General features: G+C 40.9%; 1 protein-coding gene across 1 annotated transcript in view; it reads left to right on the top strand.

The window, feature by feature from the left end:
* The window catches only part of USH2A (usherin), a 437,205-nt gene that overhangs the window by 291,343 nt on the left and 127,227 nt on the right, over window positions 1-18,635 (top strand). Inside the window, exon 15 of the mRNA XM_077485085.1 lies at window positions 13,790-13,953. Coding sequence (XP_077341211.1) covers window positions 13,790-13,953 — 164 coding nt within the window. The remainder of the gene's footprint in view (window positions 1-13,789; window positions 13,954-18,635) is intronic.

The raw sequence follows: 18,635 nt of genomic DNA, 5'->3' as shown, positions 1-18,635 counted from the left end.
TCTATATTTTTGGATGCATAGAATGCAGTTTTTGGTTAAGTTCTATTGGCAGATAGCATGTATAATTTTATTTGCTTTCTTTTTTTAACCACTAAAGGACCGCCGCATGCCATTGTACGTCATCACAATGGCATGTACAGGCACAAGCACGTACATGTACGTGCTTGCCTTCCAGCGGGTGGGGGGTCCGATCGGACCCCCTCCCGCTGGATGCGGCGGTCCGTTTCGCTGCAGGAGCGATCCGGGATGAGGGGATGGCCGTTGGTTTCTGGCCATCCCCTCTCGATCGCTCCTGGTGAATGAGAAGCTTCCTCCCTCTGTGTATAGTAAACACAGGCAGGGAGGAAGTGATGTCATTCTCCTCGGGGCAGTCTTATTGACCGGACTACGAGGAGAAGTGAAAGTAATGCCGCGTACACACAAGCGGACTGTATGGCGTACTTAGTCCGTCGAAACACATTTCAGCGGACAATCCGCTCGTGTGGGGGCTTCAGCGGACTTTTTCAGCGTGCAGTCCGGCGTACTAAGAATTTCGGATTTTTCTAAATTCTGTCCGTCGTACTTTGGTTTCAGCGAACAATCCGCTCGTCAGTATGCTAGTTCGACGGACTAAGAATGGCACATGCCCAGAAAGGATTTACACGGCGGAAGGGTGCTTTGCTGTGTCTTGGACTTCCTATTTCTAGTCCCGTCGTACGTGCTGTACACGTCATCGCGCAAGCTTTTCGACGGACTGTTTGTGCATCCGTGTGTGGTCAAGTCCGTTCAGTCGAAAGTACGACGGACTGTCCGTCGGATTGTATGACGAACTAAGTATGCCATACAGTCCGCTCGTGTGAACGCGGCATAAGTGTGCACCAACACTACACTAACACATAGGCACACAAACCCCCCCTGATCACCCCCCCCCCCGAACCCCCCCCAGTCACAGTGTCACTGATTGCAGTGATCATTTATTTGCTGATCACTGCATTCAGTGTCAGTTGTAACAGTAAAAACTGTCAGGGCAGTTAGTGTTAGGTCCAGGGTAGCCCCCTACCACTCCCCAATAAAGGTTTAACCCCCTGATTGCCCCTAGAGTTAACCCTTTCACCCCCTTTTGCCAGTGTCACTAAGCGATCATTTTTCTGATCGCTGCATTAGTGTCGCTAGTGTCGCTAGGTAGCTAGTTATTTTTTTAGGTTCACCGCCAGGTTTTTATAGCGCTAGGTACCCCGATATACTACCCAATAATGGTTTTAACCCCTGATTGCCCCTAGTTAACCCTTTCACCCCCTTTTGCCAGTGTCACTAAGCAATCGTTTTTCTGATCGCTGCATTAGTGTCACTGGTGCCGCTAAGTAGCTAGTTATTTTTTTAGGTTCACCGCCAGGTTTTTATAGCGCTAGGTACCCCCATATACTACCCAATAATGGTTTTAACCCCCTGATTGCCCCGAGTTAACCCTTTCACCCCCTTTTGCCAGTGTCACTAAGCGATCATTTTTCTGATCGCTGCATTAGTGTCACTAGTGTCGCTAGGTAGCTAGTTATTTTTTTAGGTTCACCTCCAGGTTTTTATAGCGCTAGGTACCCCCATATACTACCCAATAATGGTTTTAACCCCCTGATTGCCCCTAGTTAACCCTTTCACCAGCGATCACCGTATAAGTGTCACTGGTGACGCTGGTTAGCCAGTTAGTTATTTAGGTTCCCCGTCAGGTTTTTATATAGCGCCAGGGACCCCCATATACTACCTAATAAAAATTTGAACCCCCTGATTGCCCCTAGTTAACCCTTTCACCAGTGATCACCGTATAAGTGTTACGGGTGACTCTGGTTAGTTTGCTTTTTATAGCATCAGGGCACCCACCATTTATTATCCAATAAAGGTTTAACCCCCTGATCACCCGGCGGGTGATATCAATTAGGTTTTAGGGTCAGGGTCTGCGTCGCCCCAGGCAGCGATAGGTTAGTGCCAGTACCGCTAACACCCACACGCAAAGCATAAACCTCCTGTAGTGGTATAGAATCTGAACAGATCAATATCTGATCTGATCAGATCTATATTAGCGTCCCCAGCAGTTTAGTGTTCCAAAAAAACGCATTGTTAGCGCTATCAGCCCAGATACCTGCTAGCACCTGCGTTGTGCCCCTCCGCCCAGCCCACCCAAGTGCAGTATCGATTGATCACTGTCACTTACAAAACACTAAACACATAACTGCAGCGATCGCAGAGTCAGGCCTGATCCCTGCAATCGCTAACAGGTTTTTTTGGTAGTGTTTTATATTTAAATCCGGAAGGCAGTGCTTGGTTTTCGGGGTCCCGTACGTGGCTAGGCTCCCAAAAAGTCCCCCACATGTGGTATCCTCGTACTTGGGAGAAGCAGCAGAATTTATTTTGGGGTGTAATTTCACTAATGTCCATAGCATGTGTGAGCAATATATCATTTAGTGACAACTTTGTGCAAAAAAAAAAAAAATTTTATATTCCTGCAACTTGTGGCAAAATATAAAATATTTCATGGACTCAACATGCCTCTCAGTAAATAGCTTTGGGTGTCTACTTTCCAAAATGAGGTCATTTGGGGGGGGTTTGTGCTATTTTGGCATTTTATGGCCTTCGAAACTGTGATAGGTAGTGAGGAGTGAAATCAAAAATTTGCACCCTTAGAAACCCTGAAGGCAGTAATTGGTTTTCGGGGTGCCGTACGCAGCTAGACTCCCAAAAAGTCCCACATATGTGGTATCCTCGTACTCAGGAGAAGCAGCAGAATATATTTTGGGGTGCAATTCCACATATAACTATGGCATGTGTGAGCAATATATCATTTAGTGACAACTTTTTGTAAACTTTTTTTTTTGTGTCATTATTCAATCGCTTGGGACAAAAAAAAAAAATATTCAATGGGCTCAACATGCCCCTCAGCAATTTCCTTGTGATGTCTACTTTCCAAAATGGGGTCATTTCGGGGGGGTTTGTACTGCCCTGCCATTTTAGCACCTCAAGAAATGAGATAGGCAGTCGTAAATTAAAAGCTGTGTAAATTCCAGAAAATGTACTCTAGTTTGTAGACGCTATAACTTTTGCGCAAACCAATAAATATACGCTTATTGACATTTTTTTTTACTAAAGACATGTGGCTGAATAAATTTTGCCCTAAATGTATGACTAAAATTGAGTTTATTAGATTTTTCTTATAACAAAAAGTAGAAAATATATATTTTTCTCAAAATTTTCGGTCTTTTTCCATTTATATCGCAAAAAATAAAAATCGCAGAGGCAATCAAATACCATCAAAAGAAAGCTCTATTTGTGGGAAGAAAAGGATGCAAATTTCGTTTGGGTAAAACATTGCATGACTGCGTAATTACCAGTTAAAGCAGTGCAGTGCGAAATTGTAAAAAGACCTCTGCTCCTTAGGCTGAAAATTGGTCCGGGGCTGAAGTGGTTAATGCACAATAAAAAAAAAATGTGTAGAATAATTCTTGGCTATGTGTTTAACTTCAAATGACAGTTTGGGAGTAGGCAGTTACATTTAAAAAAAATACAATGTCAAATTAACAAGGGACACCAACATAGTTGTATCTTTGATCTTAAAAACTATGGTATAATGTATGGGATAATGGTGTTATGGTAACTTGCACCAAAAAAAAAAAAAAAGCATAATAATATTATATGCTATTCTTGATATCACAAAAAAAAAAAAAAAAAAGCCTTTGAAAATTTGTTTGCAATAACTCCATCAGTATCGCCAGCAAAGCAGCTTCATTATTATCCCATTAAAGAAGAAGAGAATGTGCGCATTTCTAGATTTCATAATTTGCCACGTCACAAATGTTAATTCTGCATTATGAACGCTAGTTTACAAGACCGACGTCTTCTGGCTCATCTTTGCTTCCGAGCATGCGTGTTTGTACTTTGGACTTTTGTCTGATGGACTTGTGTACACATGATCGGAAAATCCGACAGCAGACATTTGTCCGTGGAAAATTTTAAAGCCTGCCATCCAACATTTGTCTGCGGAAAATCCAACAACAATTGTCCGGTGGAGCGTACAAGCGGTAAGATTTTCCGTCAACAGCCCGTCATAACACATTTCCCGTCACAAAATCTGATTGTGTGTACATGGATTTAGGATTAAAATCCTTATAATAGCTTTTATTTCTATGCACACAAATGCATTGGGAACACTGCACAGTCTATTTCAGGGTTTCTCAACCTTTTTCAGTCAAGGCACCTTTAAAAATTATGGACAATGTCGAGGCACCCCATTCTAAAATGTAAAAACGATTCTAATAGTTTTACATAATGCAGTAACATCCACAAGTCCAAATAGGACACCCAACGTTAGAGGTGATTTATTCTTCCAAAGCAAATATACTTTTGCAAACTGGTACTGACTAGTACTCCAATGTTTCTCTTTACCTTCAGTTTTTTTCCATCACTCAGCTAATGCTACCCCAACGGTGATGGAGGTGGGCAGAGGGGGTCAAACAAGCATGTTATGCAAGCGACTGACATCCTCCTTATCGACCGATAATGCCATTGGTCATTAGTATGGCAATAGCTAAAAAGTTTTAACGGTGCACAATGAAAATCTGTCACTTATGCCGCATACACACGATTGGACATTCCAACAACAAAATCCACGTGTTTTTTTTCCGACGGATGTTAGCTCAAACTTGTCTTGCATACACACGGTCACACAATGTTGTTGGAAATTCCGAATTGTTTACTTCGAAACTCAAACATTTAATGTATAGAGTGAAAAATGCTTGAAGATTTAGCTTTCCTGTGAATCACTGAACTAATATTTAGTTGTATAAGCACTGTTTTTGAGATTTTGAGAACTGCTTCACATCTGTGTTGCATGGAGTCCACCAACTTCTGGCACCTGTAAACAGGTATTCCAGCCCAGGACAATTGCACTACATTCCACAATTCCTCTGCGTTTCTTGGTTATATATCAGAAAGAGCATTTTTGATGTCACTCCACAAGTTTTCTATTGGATTAAGTTCTGGGGATTAGCCTGGCCACTTTATAATGTTAATCTTGTTGGTCTGGAACCAAGATGCTGCTTGCTTACTGGTGTGTGGGGTCATTGTCTCGTTGAAAATGTCAAGGGCATTTCCTTTTCAGCATAAGGCAATGTGACCTCTTCAAGTTTTTTGATGTATTCAAACTGATTCATGATCCCTGGTATGTGACAAATAGGTCCAACACCATAGTATGAGAAACATCCCCATATCATGATGCTTGTGTCACCATGCTTCACTGTCTTCACAATGTACTGTGGCTTGAATTCAGTGTTTGAAGGTTGTCTGACAAACTGTCTGAAGTCCATAGTCCCAAACAGAAAAATCTTGCTTTTCTCAGTCCACAAAATGTTGTGCCATATCTCTTTAGGCTAGTCAATGTGTTCTTTGTCAAATTGTAGCCTCTTCAGCACGTGTCGTTTGTTCGATAATGGGACTTTGCGGTGGCTTCTTGCCAATAGCTTGGCTTCACATAGGTGTCTTCTAATTGTTATGCCGCGTATACACGACAGGACTTAAGTCCGGCAGACTTTCGACGGAGTTCTGACGGAGTTCTGACAGAGTTCTGACGGACTTTCCGAATGAACGGACTTGGCCACACACAATCACACTAAAGTCCGACGGATTCTAACGTGATGACGTATGACTGGACTAGAATAAGGAAGTTCATAGCCAGTAGCCAATAGCTGCCCTAGCGTCGGTTTTAGTCCGTCAGACTAGCACACACACGAGCGGATTTCTGGGTCCGGCAGAGTTCTGGCGGAAAAATTTGAAGCATGTTCCATTTCTAAAGTCTGTTAGACTTTTGCGAATCAAAAGTCAGTTGCAGCCCACACACGATCGAATAGTCTGCCGGAATCATTCCGTCAGACTTTTGATGTTGAAAAGTCCGGTCGTGTGTACGGGGCATAACAGTACTCATAGGTAACTTTATACCTTCTTCCATCATACTAGAACTGATCATTGGCTGAATCTTTGCTATTTGGGCTTTTTTTCGATCCATTTAAATGGTAGTTTTCAATTTTTCTTCCACGTCTTTCTGGTTTTGGTTGCCGTTTTAAAGCTTTTGGGATCATTTTAACTGAGCAGTCTATCCGTTTCTGCACTTCTTTATATGTTTTCCTCTCTCCAATCAACTTTTTAATCAAACTACGTTTTCTTCTGAACAATGTTTGGATGACCCATTTTATTCAGATTTTCAGAGAGAAATACACTATACCCAGCATGTACAACATTTGCTGCCTCCATCCTTAAATAAGGGTTGGCTCTTTGACACCTGTTTTTTCACAGACTGAATTGAACGCCACACTGCTATTATTATTTTGAACACTCCTCCTTCAATTAATGATTGAATTACACAGAATCAACAGCTCCATCTCATGACTGTTGGGTCTGTTGGTTTTTCATTACTCTACTACCCCTACTAGTAAATTTTTTGCCATGTAGAAATATAATTTATACCAAAAACTGTGATTGATCTGGTTATTAATATTGCACTGCTTTTATTTTGAACACAACTGTATAAAATGAGAGCATATGCCTCATTCATATGGACATACTACAGCATACCCCCGTACAAAGATTGTGTATACCCAGAAAGGGATGCACCATTGTTCTGTGCATTCCTGTACAGGCAGTCCCATTAATGTCAATTTGAACCCAGTGGCTGCAAGGACAGTCACTACACCTATTTTCACATTGATGACTGCATTCAGGACTGTCTGCATTCAGGGCTGTGCACTCGAACAGATGTCAGTCTGAGAGCAACAGTTGTGCCCATGCACCCTAAATTACATCCTAAATTACATAAATGAGACCACCTGAATTTGTATGCTCAGAATACCTGTACATCCATGTGCAGGTAAACACAGCCCTCGCCCAGGATCCCGCTGAGGAAGCCACTCTGTGGCGTAACACGTAAAGGGCGGAGCCAGTGATGAAAGATGTTGGATGCATCTGTGAATAGTGTGGGAGGAAAAACATGCTGTTGCCTGTGAACTACACTTTACTACACATAGTGGTTTAGAGGGAAATAGTATAACAAACACTAGGATTTTATCCACAAGCTGCAGTCCCTATCGGACGCCCCTTGTGGTGACCTTTTATGTGTGATATGACTGTGTTGTACCAGTTTTGTGCACTTTGTTTTTTTTTTTTTTTTTTGTGAATGATCTGGAGATGTGTATTTATTGATTGGTCTAAAGATCTTGTGTTTAATTGAATGCACTGGGAAATTTCCCTGAAAGAGACGAGCGCACATGACCTATTGTTGATAGGTTAAGGTATAAGGTGAGTGGCTAAAGGTGGTGGCATTTGGCACAGCATGTGAAGCACAGAAGAATTCTTTTTCAAGTAATTTTGAAAATGCTAAATAAGGACACACTGCTTGTGTATTTATTTATTTATGTATTTATTTATGGTGTATTAGCATTTTTGTTTCACACATGTAAAATCCTATGTGCACTTAATACATGATTATATATTAATGCTGGAGGTGCAGCGTGCAATTATTATGATAACGGTTTGTTTGGTGTGTGGTAAACTGGTAAATTTTGCAACAATTTATGATTGTACAGTATATGTATTTAATTCTTATATTGATTAGAGCATTAGTGTGGTATGCACAGGGGCATTTTTGGTTATCAGCCCTTTTTTAACCCTCCTTGAAACCCTCTCTATAAACCCATCACTAATTCTCCCTGCAATCCTAATCCTAACCCTAACTCTAAAAACTTACCGTCACACTAACCTAACCAGCATCTGTCGCATTAAAGTAAACCCAATCGCTAAAATCACAGTCTAAAAAGTTCTAAAACGTTAACCACCCATTCAGTTTAAAATAGAAATGAAAGGCAAAACTTTTGTGTATATATTTACATAGTTAGTCGGGTTGAAAAAATAGTCCATCTAGTTAAACAACAAAAAAATAAATAAATACAATCCCATATACGCAATCCTTCACCCACAGTTGATCCAGAGGAAGGCAAAAAAAAAAAAAACAGCAAGGCACGATCCAATTTGCTACAGCAGGGGAAAAAATTCCTTCCAGATCCCCCAAGAGGCAATCGGATTTTCCCTGGATCAACTTTACCTATAAATGTTAGTACACAGTTATATTATGTACATTTAGGAAAGAATCAAGGTCTTTTTTAAAGCAATCTACTGAGCTGGCCAGAGCCACCTCTGGAGGGAGTCTATTCCACATGTTCACAGCTCTAAGGCTACTTTCACACTGAGGCGCTTTACAGGCACTACAGAGCTAAAAATAGCGCTGATATCCTTTTTGAGAACTGGAGCCCAAAACTGAATTGCATATTCCAGATGAGGTCTTACTAATGATTTGTATACAAAAATATTACAAATACTCTTTTTTTAAGTCATTGCATCATCTCTGACCTCAGCTGCATGAGGGTCTTAGAGGGGTGGGAGGTGGAGAAACAGCAGCACACTGATCCTCCCAGTTAAGCGCTGTACAAGAAAACATGTCAGCACAAGTCTGACCATTGAAGGACAGACATGCTATTCTCCCAGCACAGCCAGAAAAGTTTTCAAAGGGGAAGCAGGGGAACTGGTAGGAACACTAGGTGTTTCACACAAAGGAAGCAATACAAAGGGGAAAGGATACTTCTTAACACAATTACATGTACAACTAATATCTATCAGGAATATGAAATGTTGGGGTAACATTCTTTGATATCATTTTTGAAAAGTTGTTTTCAATGTTTATAAATATGCATCTTTATAACTTTAGGTTCTTCTTATTATGGGGCGACAGCTCTCTCCTAATTGTTCTCATCATTAGCCATGTGCAATTTGTGTTGGAAACTCAGAATCACAATAGTAATGAATTTTAACAAATCCAAAATAAATTATAACGAAACTACAAATTCATTCTAATTTATTTCGGATGACATAATGCAATAGTTTGAGCCTTATGTTAATGTTTGACGCATCCAAAATACGATAACGACATAATGAAAGATCAAAAATTTATTTGGATCCATTTCAATTTTATGTTGCATTAACATTTTCTTTATTATAAAAAATTAACTACATATGAAAAGAAAATATATTGCAATACATACAGTGAGATATAAAAGTGAAATAAGATGATGATTCCTACTTATTGTGTTTGGGTTGGATGGAGGGGGATCCATCAGAATGTCAGAATCATAACATAACGAATTAATTTGAAATTTAATTTCTTTCCATTAGTTATATTATGATTCAGAGATTCTGATGGATCCACCTCCATCCAACCCAGAGTGCATAAGTAATCTCCTGAAATAATGACTTAAAACGACAAATATATCCAATCTTAACCACTTACTTATCACCTCACGCTGATATACGTCGGCAGAATGGCTCGTACAGGCAAACTAACGTACCTGTACGTGGCCCTTTCAGAGGCAGCCAGCGGGCGCGCCGGCGGCAAGCTCCGTGAGTCGGGTCACGGGTCCCTCAGACTTGATCGCCGTGGGGATACCCACAATCGCCTCATGGAGAGGAAGGACAGGGAGATGCTAATGTAAACAAGCATCCCCCCGTTCTGCCTAGCGACAGTGTCACTGATCTCTGCTCTCTGTGATTGGAGCAAAGATCAGTGACTTGTCACACGTAGCCAAGTCCCCCTACAGTTAGAAACACTCCCCAGGGCACACTTAACCCATACACTGCCCCCTAGTGGTTAACCCCATCACTGCCAGTGTCATTTACCCAGGAATCAGTCCATTTGTATAGCACTGATTGCTGTATAAATGACAATGGTCCCAAAAATGTGTCAACAATTTAAAATGTCCGTTGCGTCCGCCATAATGTCGCAGTCACGATAAAAATCGCTGATCGCCACCATTACTAGTAAAAAAAAATGAATTAATAAAATGAATAAAAATGCCATAAAACTATACCCTATTTTGTAAACGCTATAACTTTTGCGCAAACCAATCAATAAACGCTGTTGCAATTTTTTTAATGATGAGAACAATTAGGAGAGAGCTGTCGCCCCATAATAGGGAGAACCTAAAGTTATAAAGCTGCATATTTATAAACATTGAAAACAACTTTTCAAAAATGATATCAAACAATGTTACCCCAACATTTTATATTCCTGATAGGTGTTAGTTGTACATGTAATTGTGTTAAGAAGTATCCTTTCCCCTTTGTATTGCTTCCTTTGTGTGAAACACCTGGTGTTCCTACCAGTTCCCCTGCTTCCCCTTTGCAAACTTTTCTGGCTTTGCTGGAAGAATAGCCTGTCTGTACTTCAATGGTCATAAACGACTTGGAGGATGGGGTAAAGTGTTCAATCTCTGTATTTGCGGATGATACTAAGCAAAGCAGGGCAATAACCTTGCAAAAAGATCTGAACAAATTAATAGGATGGGCAACTACATGGCAAATGAGGTTTAATGTAGAAAAATGTAAAATAATGCATTTGGGTGGCAAAAATATGAATGCAATCTATACACTGGGGGGAGAACCTCTGGGGGAATCTAGGATGGAAAAGGACCTGGGGGTCCTAGTAGATGATAGGCTCAGCAATGGCATGCAATGCCAAGCTACTGCTAACAAAGCAAACAGAATATTGGCGTGCATTAAAAACGGGATTAACTCAAGAGATAAAACGATAACGCTCCCACTCTACAAGACTCCGGCCGCATCGGGAGTATGCTGTCCAGTTCTGGGCACCCATCCCAGTACTGGAAATGGAGCGAGTACATATATAGATATAAAGCTAATAAAGGGTCTTGAGGACATTAGTTATGAAGAAAGGCTGCGAGCACTGAACTTATTCTCTCTAGAGAAGAGACGCTTGAGAGGTGATATGGTTTAAATTTACAAATACCGTACTGGTGACCCCACAATAGGGATAAAACCTTTTTGTGAAAGACCCATGGCCACTCATTAAAATTAGAAGAAAAGAGGTTTAACCTTAAACTACTTAGAGGGTTCTTTACTGTAAGAGCGGTAAGGATGTGGAATTCCCTTCCACAGGCGGTCGTCTCAGCGGGGAGCATCGATAGTTTCAAGAAACTATTAGATAAGCACCTGAATGACCGCAACATAAAGGGATATACAATATAATACTGACATATAATCACACACATGGGTTGGACTTGATGGACTTTGCCTTTTTTCAACCTCACCTACTATGAATATGAAACAAAAAATGTTTGCGTTGTGCACATCTCTACTCATCACCCTGTAATATTGTCTCCTGATGGATAGGACAGTTGGTCATACCAACACAAATTGTGTAGGAACGGTCCACCATTCTGAGTATTAGCCAGTCCAGAGTGATGATATGCAGCCAACACTGGAGCAAGTGTATATAGATAAGAAAAGGCCTCAGACCCCACCAATCTTAACAACTTAAGACCCCTCTCTTTATTCCCTTTTGCCTCAAACTCCTTGAACGTTTAGTCTACAACTGACTGAGCAACCACCTCATTGAAAATAACTTTCTTGATCCCTTTTCAGTCTGGATTTCGCTCACAGCACTCCACAGAAACTGCCCTCCTAAAACTCACAAACGACTTACTAACAGCCAAAGTCATTATTCCATACCCTTAATCTTGGACCTTTCTGCTGCCTTTGATACAGTTGACCGTCCCCTCCTCCTCAAAAAACTCAATTTGCTTGGTCTCCATGGCTGCACTCTCCGCTGGTTTTAATCTTATCTATTTCATCGCACCTTTCGTGTCACTTACAACTCCACTTCCTCTTCTCCAACTCCCCTTTCCGTTGGGGTCCTCCAAGGTTCTGTCCTTGGACCTCTACTATTCTCAATCTACGCGTCCTCCCTGGGTCATCTGATAGCCTCCCATGGCTTTCACTACCATTTATATGCTGATGACACCCAAATCTATCTCTCTGCCCCTCAGCTCACCCCATCAATCTCCTCAGACATCACTGATCTACTAATGACAAAAGAATGGGTTTGCGCTATGGATAGGCCACAAAAAGGAACGGTAGATATAAGAGGGCTGCCACTACCGCAGGCTCACAACAAAAAGTTGGAGCAGTATACCAATGTTATAAATATAGGTAGTAAGGGCGCTCTACTCTGATATTTTATAACCCCAGGAAATACAAATAAAATTAATAAAAATGAAATTGGTGGGTGTGTTTTTCAAAAGATCTGTGCAAATTGCAATGTGCAAATCTGGCGAATTCAAAAAAACAAAAACAAAAAACGCACAATGTGAAAAATAAATCAATTACCAAATGATAATCTATAGATTATACCACGTGCTGAATATATATCTCAGGGTGCACAATAACTAAATATTAAAGAACCAATGCTATTAAAAATATATATATATGAAAAAAACTTTTGTCACAATTGAGTTCAAACTGTGCAAATACAATAATGCAAATACTGGTCTTCTAATTAGTGTCCATAATCAACAATGTTAAAACATATAGAAAACAATCCAAAAGTGTAAAGTGCCTGGTGCAAATGATCCTTTGGGGGGTAAAAAACCTGGTGCGATTTGGTGCAATTTTCATGCAATAGGCAGAATTCGCACTCACCAACTCCCCTGCCCCTGCAGGTGTAGAAGCGTCTCCACAGTATTAGCCACTGTGTAGTTATTTGTTGGTCCCAGTGTCCCGCTCTCTGCTGGTCCCAGTAGTCTGTTTGCTGCCTCAGGGATGTGTTATTCTTCTTGATGTCAGGTGGCCATTGTACCCTTAGACCCTTAGACGTCTAAGGGTACAAGAGTGCGAATTCTGCCTATTGCATGAAAATTGCACCAAATCGCACCGGGTTTTTTACCCCCCAAGGATCATTTGCACCAGGCACTTTGCACTTTCGGATTGTTTTCTATATGGCTTCAACTCTTCTGGGAAGGCTGTCCACAAGTTTTAGGAGCGTGTCTATGGGAATGTTTGACCATTCTTCCAGAAGTGCATTTGTGAGGTCAGGCACTGATGTTGGAGAGAAGGCCTGGCTCGCAGTCTCTGCTCTAATTCATCCCAAAGGTGTTCTATCAGGTTGAGGTCAGGATTCTGTACAGGCCAGTCAAGTTCCTCCACACCAAACGTGCTCATCCATGTCTTTATGGACCTTGCTTTGTGCACTGGTGCGCAGTTATGTTGGAACAGTAAGGGGCCATCCCCAAACTGTTCCCACAAAGTTAGGAGCATGAAATTGTCCAAAATGTCTTGGTATGCTGATGCCTTAAGAGTTCTGGAACTAAGGGGCCAAGCCCAACCCCTAACGAACAACCTCACACGATAATCCCCCCTCCGCCAAATGATTTGGACCAGTGCACAAAGCAAGGTCCATAAAGACATGAATGAGCTGGGTTGGATTGGGTTGGAGTAATTTGGCGAGTCCCGACCTCAATTCGATAGAAAACCTTTGGGGTGAATTAGAGCAGAGATTACAAGCCAGGCCTTCTCTCCTACATCAGTGCCTGACCTCACAAATGCTCTTCTGGAAGGATGGTCAAACATTCCCCCAGAGACACACTCCTAAACCTTGTGGACGGCCTTCCCAGAAGATTTGAAGCTGTTATAGCTGCAAAGAGTGGACCAACTCAATATTGAACCCTCTGGACTAAGACTGGGATGCCATTAAAGTTCATCTGTGTGTAAAGGCAGGTGTCCCAATACTTTTGGTAATATAGTGTATGTTTGCTGCAGTACTAGTTTAACCTTTTTTTTAAAATTGAGGGTTAGCAAATTGAACTTAGAAAATATATGACCTTTGGTTTCCATTACCTGCCTTGTACTTATAAGCCTCTTTATCTTCCTATTGTAGGTGTCAGCCATGCTCATGCAATACAGCTGGGGCGGTTAATGGTAGCTGCCACTCTATAAGTGGTCAGTGTTTCTGCAAACAGTTTGTAAGAGGCATCACTTGTGATGAATGTATAGAAGGTGCAAGCAGCCTGGATGTGAATAACCCATATGGATGCAGTGCATGTAAGTAAGCTCCTCTTCACAAACCATGTTATGTTAAGAGCTAACACAATGAAGCTCTATTTTTTTAAATGAATGTCATCAAATTGTGAAAGAAAACCCAAAGAAAATGATTCATCTACATCTTCTTATACATTTATTTTGCCAATGTGGGATCATATAAGAGCACACAGGTGCCAACTTAAAAAAAATAAAACCCTTATGACACGTACACACGATCGGAATTCTCGACGGAAAAAGCTCTGATGGTTTTCCTGACAGAATTCCGCTCAAGCTGTCTTTCCTACACACGGTCACACCAAATTCAGATCGTTTGGAACGCGGTGACATACAGCACGTATGACGGGACTAGAAAAAGGAAGTTCAATAGCCAGTAGCCAATAGCTTCCGTCTCGTAGTTGAATCTGAGCATGCGTGATTTTTGTTGTGTCAGAATTGCATACAAACGATCGGAATTTACAATTTTTTTTGTCTGGAAAATTGAGAACCTGCTATCAATTTTTGGCTGGCGGAAATTCAGACAGCTAAATTCCGATGGAGCATACACACGGTCCCATTTTCCGATGAAAAGCTCTCATCAGTCTTTTTCTGGACAGAATTCCGATTGCGTGTACGCAGCATTAGGGGTCTATTTCTAAAGAATTTGTTGTGTGATTTACACAGTGAATGTTTGCGGTATTATTCAGCATTTGGCCGTCATTTTGACAGTGGATTCACTCTGTGTGTAATGCAATGGCTGATAGGTGAATCTGGGTAAATCCTGTTTGTTATTAGTATCTGCCCATTATATTGTATGCTGATGGACAAATCTTTTCTTTAACCCCTTCGTGCCTAAGGGTAAAACCAATCTTAATGCCTAAGCCCAATTCTGACATGTGTTAGTAAAACCGTACATACAGCATCATCACAATTACTTTGTGCATTAAAGTGTATTATGCCTTGGGGGGGGTTTTCAGGACAAAATGGGCTTTCATTTGGTGGTAAATGGTAATGGATATCTCCTGATTTATTTTAATTTTATTTATTATTATCAAAGGAAAACTGGCCCAAAGTAGTAAAAAAAAAAAACTGTATATTTATTGCTATTACCATAACCTACCACCAAGAACAAACCAAAATAAATTCTCCTGCTCCTGACGATTGCAGTGACACGACATATGTGTATGTTAGTTAGCCCAAAAAACAAAGGTGCACGTTTTGCTTTTTTTATCCTACAATATCTAAAACACACTGATACAAATTTAAAAACAAAATCCTGTCCTAAAAAAATCCTGACCCTGACCTTTGACCTCAACCTTTGTCCTTGACCCAAAGACTAACCCAGGCACTGACCTAGATCAGACTTTGTATTTTTTTTATTTTATTTTTTTTAACCACTTCAGCCCTGGGAGGTTTTACCCCCTTAATGGGCAGACCATTTTTTGTGATACGGCGCTGTGTTATTTTAACTATCAGTTGTGTGGTCATGTAACGCTGTACCAAAATACAATTGATGTCCCTTTTTCCACAAATTGAGCTTTCCTTTGGTGGTATTTGATTACTTCTGCGTTTTTTATTTTTTGTGCTATAAACAAAAAAAGGCCGTCACTTTTGAAAAAAAAACCTTTACTTTCTGTTATAAAACAGACCCAATAAAAAAATGAAAAAAAAAATCTAATTTCTTCATCAATTCAGGCCAATATGTTTTCTGCTACATATTTTTGGTAAACAGAATCCCAATAAGTGTATATCGATTGCTTTGCACAAAAGTTATCACGCTTACAAACTATGGTATATTTTTATGGCATTTTTATTTATTTCTTTTTTCTACTACTAATGGTGGCGATCAGAGATTTTTAGCGGGACTGCGACATTGCGTACACAAATATGTGGCCCCACTGGACTGGGCTTTTTTCCGTGGGGGCCGCATATTTGCATATCTCCTTTTGTGCTGGGAGTGCACCGCACACCGCGCTCCCAGCACAGTGACTGGAGTCTCACCAAGAGCCCCGAGCCCTGATCCAATGATCAGGACCCGAAACGTCCGATTCCGGGTCACCTGATTGCAGTGATCAGTGACTGTGAAGCCCACCTCTGTGTTTTCTGTCTCTGTGAATGGAGATGGATACAATGTATATTTCTGTCCTTGCAGAGATAAACAAAATGAAATGTGTGTGTAGAAAAAAAAATGAACCACTTGCCAACCGACCACAGTACATATACTATGGAAGGTCGGTTCTATTGCTATGTAAGCAAGGCAGATCTCCAGTCTGCCTCTCTGTGGAGCGATCGTAGGTGGATGGCTTATATCACATCCGCTGGACCAACTGATTGGCTCCCCTGACTGTATGTCGTTTTGCTCAATAGAGCCGACTTGCAACAGTATATGTACTGTGGCCGGTCGGCAAGTGGTTCATTTTTTTTTCTACTCACACTTTGTTTTTTGTTTATCTCTGCAAGGACAGATAAATATACATTGTATCTATCTAGTCCTTCCACAGAGACAGAAAACATAGAGGTGGGCTTCACAGTGACTGACCACTGTGATAGCCAATCAGAGCCTATCACAGCGATCAGGTGACCCGGAATCGGATGTTTTAGGTCCTGATCACTGGATTGGGGGCCCGGGCTCTTGGTGAGGCCACGGTCTCTGTGCTGGGAGCACGGTGTGGTGAGATCGCATGTTTGTATAAGGTCGGCGCAAAGGGGTTAATTATAAATGTGATAGGCACATCTTGTTTGCAATTGAATCTTCTCCATAATATTGTAGGATGATGGGAAATCCTCTTCAAAAATGATAGGCAAATTGGGCAACTCCTGTTTGAAAATGATAGACAACTAGGGGAGTAGGAGGGAGGGGGAGATTCTTTGAAAATGATATCTGAATGCTGTAAAATATAGACAGATAAATGTCATTTGCTGTGCAAATTGTACATTGAATCCTTTATAAATAATCCCCTTAGATATTATTAGACTCCAGAGTTTTAAGATAACAAGCAGAATTCTTATATAACAAAGCTGAGAATCTTCACTCAATACATCAACTGAAAATTCATTTCAATTATCCAGTCACGTTTTCAATTATCCAGTGACGTAAAATGTGAATTCTTGTTTATTTAAAGCTGAAGTTTAGTAAAAAATAATAATATATATATATATATATATATATATATATATATATATATATATATATATATATATATATATATATATATATATATATATATTCCCCAGGGCTCCAGGGCTCCCCAGTCCTCTTCCTGCTGCTAAACGTCCAGCACTGTGGGGGTTAATAGGTTCATTGCCCAGGCTCAGCTGCATTAAAGATGATCTAACAAGGACACGCCCCCTCCTACCCTCTCCTCCTTTGAGAAAAGTTCTCTTACTGATTACACTGCCTGTAACATGATCTGTGGCGATTCAGTTCGCATTGTGCGCTATACAAGTATTTCATTCATTCATTCAATGGTGGAGAGGCAGTGTAATCAGTAAAATAATGTTTTTCATTGCAGGAGAGAACAGGAGGAGGTGTGTCCCTGATAAATCATCTTTAGTACATCTAAGAGACCTGAAGCTGTTACCTCTCACAGCATTGGAAGTTCAGGGACAGGAAGAAGACCGGGCAATAGGGATAAGCCGAACACCCCGCGTTCGGTTTGCACCAGAACATGCGCACAGGCAAAAAGTTTTAGCTAACATGCAAACCCTATTAAAGTCTATGGGATACGAACATGAAAAATCAAAAGTCCTAATTTTAAAGGCTTATATGCAAGTTATTGCTATAAAAAAGTGTTTGGGAACCAGGGTACTGCCCCAGGGGACATGTATCAATGCAAAAAAAATGTTTTTAAAACAACTGTTTTTTCAGGAGCAGTGGTTTTAATAATGCTTAAAGTGAAACAATAAAGTTGAAATATTCCTTTAAATATCATGCCTGGGGAGTCCCCTTAGTCTGCCTTTAAAGTGGCAGCAAAATAAAATTTCTAAAAGAAAATTTTTTATTTAAACTTGCTCGTGGCTGTAATGTATTGCCAGCTCCCAATAATATACGGTAGATGAAAAATCAAGGAAAAAATTGGATTGGGTTCCCCCCCACCAGTCTATACCAGGTCCTTCGGGTCTGGTATGGAATTTAAGGGGAACTCTATGCCATCATTTTTGAATAAATTGGCATGGGTTCCCCCCAAAATCCATACCAGACACTTATCCGAGCATGCAGCCTGGGGGACTGGCCACAGGTCACATGGCCTCAACATGAGGAGGGTGCTTTGGGGCCACCCCAAAGCACCTTGTCCCCATGTTAATGGGGACAAGGACTTCTTCCCGACAACCCTGGCCATTGCTTGTTGATGTCTGCAGGTGGGGGGGCTTATAGTAATCTGGATCCCACTTTAACAAGGGGACCCCCAGATCCCGCCGCCCTCCTATACGAATAGGTATCGGGTACATTGTACCCCTACCCATTCACCAAAAAAAGTCAAAAATTAAAAAACACAATAGACAGTTTTTATCAATTTCTGTATTAAAATAGAAAAAAACTGTCCAGTAATGTACATCTATCGTCAATCAAGCCATCTGACGAACCCGAAAAATAGAAAAAAAAACTCCCAAAAATCTGTCTCCATGGGAGGCCTTCTGACGACTGCTGTCTTTTAGCTTTGACAGCTGTTTTATAGGAAAAGGCAGGGCCACCTGCTGACGTAACC

This window comes from Lithobates pipiens, unplaced genomic scaffold, assembly GCF_037356315.1.
Source record: "Lithobates pipiens isolate NorthernLeopardFrog02 unplaced genomic scaffold, aLitPip1_a1.2 Scaffold_18, whole genome shotgun sequence".
Lineage (NCBI taxonomy): Eukaryota > Metazoa > Chordata > Amphibia > Anura > Ranidae > Lithobates > Lithobates pipiens.
This window is presented reverse-complemented; position numbering and strand designations above follow the sequence as displayed.